Source organism: Penaeus chinensis, chromosome 14 (genome assembly GCF_019202785.1).
Source record: "Penaeus chinensis breed Huanghai No. 1 chromosome 14, ASM1920278v2, whole genome shotgun sequence".
NCBI lineage: Eukaryota > Metazoa > Arthropoda > Malacostraca > Decapoda > Penaeidae > Penaeus > Penaeus chinensis.
The window spans coordinates 16,602,008-16,609,507 of NC_061832.1; the positions used below are offsets into that span (position 1 = coordinate 16,602,008).

Sequence of the window (7,500 nt, forward strand, 5' to 3'; positions counted from 1 at the left end):
CACGACTCACACCCTACGCCTCGACACCCAAATGCTTAACATTGAGAGACCCATCTTCAATCACATTATCATACTCCCAGTTCTTAAAGCCAGGGATCTGGAGGGACTCGCCCAAAGCCAGCTCGAGCTCCTTGGGCACGATGTAACACCCGGCTTCCTCCCCAAAGGTGTATTCCGAGCGACGGTAGACACTGAGGGCTAGTTGGTGCATCTCCATGGGGACCTGGGGAGGGGAAGGAGGTTTAGAGCTACTTGCTTGAATTGGTTTGTTATTGTTCTTGTTATTGTTATTGTTATTGTTATTATTATTGTTATTATTATCTTTATCATTATTATTATTATTTTGATTGTCAGGATTATTATTATTATTTTGATTATTAGGATTAAATATTATTATTTTGATAATTAAGATTATTATTATTACTATCATTATTATTATCAAAATGAACCTTACTTTACGCTTCTTGCAGTGCTATGGCTACTGTTGCAATACCATTGATTGAAAAAAAAAATATTGCAATTATCATTACTATTATAGTATTGTTTTTTATGATGATAATGACTACCATTATCATTAGTTTCGTAATCGTTACAGTTGTTTTCAGTATTATTATTGTAATATTTTGAAATATTGTAATGATAAACAATAATAACAGATTAAACAAAGTCAACAAACAAAATAACAAATGTAAAAGAAAAAAAAATCAATTTTCTATTTTTTAAAATCTGCTTATCTTTTGGCAGAAAAAAATATTTTATTTTATGAATCTGTCTCTTTATTCTTTTATTTTTAGTTTTTACATTCTTATTTCTTTCTTCTTGTCTTAATTTTTATATATTTTTTGTCGTTTATTACTTGAATCTTGTCTCATTTTTTTATTGTCATTGTTCCTTATTTCTTTATTTTTGTCTCATTAAAAAAGAATATTATCTTCTTGTCTCATTTTTTTTTTCTTATCTCATTTTTCCCTCTTTTTTAATACCTTGTACTTCCGGGCCATATCATAGCCGAGTTGCAGATCCTTGTTTTGCAACGAGAGGGAGAAGCCGGGATCATAGTCGCCTCCGTTGAAGATCACGGGCGACGCCGTTTCCCACACGAAGCTGTTGCCGACGCTGAGGCGAATCCCGTCCCAGAACGTCTTGAGGTCGATGTTGGCGCGCTTGCCTGCGTCGAGGGAGAAGGAAAGGGATGAGGGAGAATGGTGATAAATGGAGGAAGAGAGAGAGGGAAGAAGAATAAAGAGAGAGAGAGGGGGAAGAGGAAAAGGAAGGCAGAGTGAAAGGAAGAAACACGAAGCTGTTGCCGACGCTGAGGCGAATTCCGTCCCAAAACGTTTTCAGGTCGATGTTGGCGCGCTTGCCTGCGTCGGGGAGAAGGAAAGGGATGAGGGAAAGGGGTGATAAATGGAGGAAGAGAGAGAGGGAAGAAGAATAAAGAGAGAGAGAGGGGGAAGAGGAAAAGGAAGGCAGAGTGAAAGGAAGAAACACGAAGCTGTTGCCGACGCTGAGGCGAATTCCGTCCCAAAACGTTTTCAGGTCGATGTTGGCGCGCTTGCCTGCGTCGGGGAGAAGGAAAGGGATGAGGGAGAATGGTGATAAATGGAGGAAGAGAGAGAGGGAAGAAGAATAAAGAGAGAGAGAGGGGGAAGAGGAAAAGGAAGGCAGAGTGAAAGGAAGAAACACGAAGCTGTTGCCGACGCTGAGGCGAATTCCGTCCCAAAACGTTTTCAGGTCGATGTTGGCGCGCTTGCCTGCGTCGGGGAGAAGGAAAGGGATGAGGGAGAATGGTGATAAATGGAGGAAGAGAGAGAGGGAAGAAGAATAAAGAGAGAGAGAGGGGGAAGAGGAAAAGGAAGGCAGAGTGAAAGGAAGAAACACGAAGCTGTTGCCGACGCTGAGGCGAATTCCGTCCCAGAACGTTTTCAGGTCGATGTTGGCGCGCTTGCCTGCGTCGAGGGAGAAGGAAAGGGATGAGGGAGAATGGTGATAAATGGAGGAAGAGAGAGAGGGAAGAAGAATAAAGAGAGAGAGAGGGGGAAGAGGAAAAGGAAGGCAGAGTGAAAGGAAGAAACACGAAGCTGTTGCCGACGCTGAGGCGAATTCCGTCCCAAAACGTTTTCAGGTCGATGTTGGCGCGCTTGCCTGCGTCGGGGAGAAGGAAAGGGATGAGGGAGAATGGTGATAAATGGAGGAAGAGAGAGGGGGAAGAAGAATAAAGAGAGAGAGAGGGGGGGAAGAGGAAACGAAAGAGCGAGTGAAAGGAAGAAACGACGCTGAGGCGAATTCCGTCCCAAAACGTTTTCAGGTCGATGTTGGCGCGCTTGCCTGCGTCGGGGAGAAGGAAAAGGATGAGGGAGAATGGTGATAAATGGAGGAAGAGAGAGAGGGAAGAAGAATAAAGAGAGAGAGAGAGAGAGAGAGAAGAAAAAAAGGATGAAAGAGTAAAAGAGAGAGAAATATTAAAACTTGTGTTATTGTAGGAAAGAAAACATATGGAAAAAATCTTTAAAAAAATACATTTATATATATATATATACATACATTTATGCATGAAAGTGAAGCAGTACTCTGTCACCTGTTGTCACCACAACTGTAAATATCATCACCACACCATCAACACCATTTTTATGACCATCACCATTTTTCATCACATCCATAACAACCGCTGTCATCATCAACACCATTTTGATGACTGACACCACCATTTTCATCATCACCATCACCATAACTTTTTCATCATCATCACCACAGCCATCAACACCATCACCACTATATCCATGCTTTTATCACCATCGCAATCACCACCACCATCACATTATCATCACCATGACCTCCACAATCTTCATCATCACCATTTCCATCCCCACAGCGATTATCACCACCAACCACCACCACCACCACCAACCCCCCCCCTCACCCCCCACCCCCCCCCCCCCCCCCCACCACCAACCCCCCCCCCCCCACCCCCCCCCCACCACCACCACCACCACCAACCACCACCACCACCACCCCCCCCCCACCACCACCACACCTCTCACTTACCTAACATCAGCGCCTCCCCCATAGCCACAACATGGACGCAGCATAGCATGTTGGATACGACTTTGATCACCATGGCCGCTCCGACAGTAGGCCCGACGTAGAAAACCTTGATGTATGAGGCCTGAGAGGGAGAGGGAGAGAGAGAGAGAGGATGAGAGAGGGAGAGGGAAAGAGAGGGAAAGAGGGTGGGAGAGAGGGAGTGAGAGAGGGAAAGAAGGTGGAAGGGAGAGAGGGAGGGAGAGAGAGGTAAAGAGGGTGGGAGAGAGGGAGGAAGAGGGTGGGAAGGAGGGTGGGAGAGAGGGAGGGAGAGAGGGAAAGAAGGTGGAAGGGAGAGAGGGAGGGAGAGATAGGTAAAGAGGGTGGGAGAGAGGGAGAGAGAGGGTGGGAAGGAGGGTGGGAGAGAGGGAGGGAGAGAGGGTGGGAAGGAGGGTGGGAGAGAGAGAAGGAGGGAGAGAGGGAGAAGGAAAGAGGGAGAGAGGATGGGAGAGGGAGGGAAGGAGGGAGAGAGGGAGAAGGAGAGAGGGAGAGAGGATGGGAGAGGGAGGGAGGAGGGAGGGAGAAAGAGAGAGAGGGAGAGAAAGTGGGAAAAGAAGGGAAGGGAGGAAGAGAGGGAGGGAAGAAAGATGGGAAGGGGGAGGGAAGTGAGGGAGGGAGAGAAGGAGAGAGGGAGAGAGGATGAGAGAGGGAAAGTTAGAGAGGGAGAGAGAGGGAGGAGGGAGGGAAAGAAGGTGGGAGAGAGAGAGGGAGAGAGAGGGAGGAGGGAGAGAGGAAGGGAAGGATGGAAGGAGGATGGAAGGGAGGAGAGAAAAAGGGAGGAAGCGAGAGAAAGTGGGAAGGAAGGAAATTGAAGGAGGGAGGGAAGAAATGAAGGAAGAAGAGGAAAAGAAGGAAGGAGATGGGACGGAGGGAGGGATAGAGGGAGGGGGAATGGAAGGAGGAAGATAATTAAATGATGGTGATGATGAAGATAATCATAATCATAATCATAATGAAAATGGTAATAATGATAGTGATGATGATGATAATGATAATGATGATGATAATGATAATGATAATAATGATAGTGATGATAATGATAATGATAATGATAATAATGATAGTGATGATAATGATAATGATAATGATAATGATAATAATGATAGTGATGATGATAAAGATGATGGCAATAATAATAATAATAATAATAATAATGATAATAATAATAATAATAATAATAATAACAATGATGATGATAATGGTAACAGTAACAATATCAATACTAATACTAATAATGATAATAATATCAAAATAACAATGAGGACAACAACAACAACAACAAAAACAACAACAACAACAACAAAAACAACAACAACAACAAAATAACAACAACAACAACAACAACAAAACAACAAAAACAACAAAAACAACAACAACAAAAACAACAACAACAACAACATATACCCACCTCCAGAATGGGCATCATGGCATCAGCCACGGCCTTATCCCCGCCCACGTAGGCGATCATCTGGCCTTTCCTGAGGGCATCGAGACCTCCTGTGATGGGCGACTCGAGCATATGGGCGCTAGACTCCTGCACCTGCTTCATGTACACCTGCGGGAGGGAGGGGGTAGGGGCCAGGGGGGCAGGGGGCGGGGGCGGGGGCGGGAAGGAAGGTGGTTAGGCTCTGGGATTTTTTATATGGTTTGGTTTGGTTTGGGTTTGGGTTTGGTTGATTGGTCTGTTTGGTTTGTTTTTTTTCTTTTTTTTTTGTCTGTCTGTCTGTCTGTCTGATTCGCTTTCTTTCTTTTTCATTCTTTCTCCCTCTCTCTCATTCTCTCTCTTTCTCGGCCTTTCTCTCTCTCGCTCTATCTCGGCCTTTCTTTCTCTCTCTCTCTCTCTCTCTCTTTCTCTCTCTCTCTTTCCCTCTCTCTCTCTCTCTCTTTCTCTCTCTCTCTCTCTCTTTCTCTCTCTATCTCTCTCTATATGTCTCTCTCTCTCTCTCTCTTTCTCTCTTTCTCTCTCTCTTTCGCTCTCTCTCTCTCTCTCTCTCTCTCTCTCTCTCTCTCTCTCTCTCTCTCTCTCTCTCTCTCTCTCTCTCTCTCTCTCTCTCTCTCTCTCTCTCTTTCTCGGCCTCTCTCATTTTCTTTCTTTTTCTCTCCCTCTCTCTATTTCTCATGTTTCCCTTGATGCTTAACAAGTCAACAATATAGATATCAAGTGAGCGAACATTATACACAGATATATCATCATGAAAAATAGATGGACAAAACTGAATAATGAAACAGAATGATAAATAGCATATAACTACATATACTAATATTATTATTGATAATGATATACAGACAAAAAAGCAAGAACAAGAACAAAAACACGAACAATAACAATATCAATAACACCGAACGATAACACTATCAACAGCACGAACAAGTACAAGAACATGAATAATAACAATATCAATAACAAGAACAAGAACAAAAAAGCAATAACAAAGACAACATTTGTGATACCTATAACAACACGGAGACAGAGATAAAGAGGAAAATAAGATAGACCTCAATTTTTTTTTTCTATTACCCTTCGTCTGTTCGAATACCGTAATAATAAAATGACAAAAACAACAACACACACATTAACAAAACCATAAAAAAGCAACACTTATGACAGCAAAGACACATATTTTATGATCTCTGTTCGTTCGAATTTCGTTGTAGAGAGGTCGATCTCTACTTTTTTCACCAACAAAGACAAAAAAAAAAAAAAAAAAACCGTAAAGAAAAGACACAACAACAACAGAAAACAACAATAATTCACATAAATATATTACCAGTCTACTTCCTCCGTCTGCTCGAACACCTTACCACCACCATCATCAACAACAACAACAACAAAATCAACAACAAAAACAGAAACAAAATCAACAACAACAACAACAACAGAAAATAACAACAACAACCACCAACAAACGCCACCATCTCACCTCCGTCTGCTTGAACTCCGTCGTGGACAGATCGATCCACACCTTACCACCACCACCAACAAAAACAAAATCAACAACAAATACAACAACAACAACAACAAAATCAACAACAAATACAAGAACAACAACAACAAATACAACAACAACAACAACAAAATCACTACCACCAACAACAAAAACACCACCACCACCACCACTAACAACAAAATCAACAACAAATACAACAACAACAACACCACCAACAAGCGCTACCACCACCACCACCAACAACAAAATCAACAACAAATACAACGACAACCACACCACCACCACCAACCACCAACCCCCCTCCTACCTCCGTCTGCTCGAACTCCGTGGTGGAATGGTCGATCCACACTTTCCCCTTGCTGATGCCGGCCAGGATCCCGTCCGGACCCTCCGAGGCCGCCTTCACGTTGGGGGGCTTGGGCAGGCCTGGGCGACGGAGGGACGGGACGGGAAGAGAGAGGGAGGAGAGAAATAAGGGAGAGAAGTGAGATAAATGAGGTAAGTGAGATAAGTGAGTGAGATAACTATGATAAATTAGGAAGAGACAGAAAGAGAGAGATAAGTGAAATAAATGAGATAAGTGTTATAAATGAATGAGATAAGTAGATAAGTAAGTGAGATAACTATGATAAATTAGGCAGGCCTGGGCGAGGGAGGGACAGGAAGAGAGAGATGAGAGACATAAATGAGATAAGAGAAATAAATGAGATAAGTGAGATAAATGAGATAAATAGATGAGATATGTAAGTGAAATAAATATGATAAATTAGGAAGAGACAGGAAGAGAGAGATAAGAGAAATAAATGAGATAAATGAGATAAATAGATAAGATAAGTAAATGAGATAAATATGATAAATTAGGAAGAGACATAAAGAGAGAGATAAGAGAAAAAAAATAGATAAATGAGATAAATAGATAAGATAAATAAGTGAGAAAAATATGATAAACAAGGCAGACCTGAGGGAGAAAGAGACAGATAGAGAAAGAGAGAAATGATAGGAGAGATAAGCGGATTAAAGGAGATAATCACGATACACGAATGTGATAAATATGATAAATAAATGTGATAGATAATTAAGGGAAAAATAAGATAGAAATGATAAATAAATATGAAAAATAAATCAGATAAGAGGATGAATAAAAAAAAATATGATAAATAAATGAGATAAATAAATATGAAAAATAAACGAGGTAAATAAATGAGATGAATGAATAATATGAATAAATAGGAGAAATGAATTAGATGAATAGGATAAATAAATGAATAAATAAATGAATAAGATGAAATAATTAAATATAAGTAAATAAGATAAATAAAACATATAAATAAATAAATATAAGCAAATAAGACAAACAAAGAAAACAAACAAAAACAAACAAAAAAGACAAACAAAAACATACCCAAACAAAGACAAATAAATAATAAAGATGATAATAATTGATGATTTTGATAAGAAATAGAGAATGATA

General features: G+C 41.0%; 1 protein-coding gene across 1 annotated transcript in view; it reads right to left on the minus strand.

Moving 5' to 3' along the window:
- The window catches only part of LOC125032561 (2-(hydroxymethyl)glutarate dehydrogenase-like), an 11,800-nt gene that overhangs the window by 54 nt on the left and 4,246 nt on the right, over positions 1-7,500 (minus strand). The window contains exons 4-8 of the mRNA XM_047623787.1: positions 6,337-6,455; positions 4,490-4,636; positions 3,046-3,166; positions 984-1,168; positions 1-223 (exon numbers count right to left, since the gene is read on the minus strand). The exon at positions 1-223 is cut by the window's left edge and continues 54 nt beyond it. Coding sequence (XP_047479743.1) covers positions 14-223; positions 984-1,168; positions 3,046-3,166; positions 4,490-4,636; positions 6,337-6,455 — 782 coding nt within the window. The 3' untranslated portion in view covers positions 1-13. The remainder of the gene's footprint in view (positions 224-983; positions 1,169-3,045; positions 3,167-4,489; positions 4,637-6,336; positions 6,456-7,500) is intronic.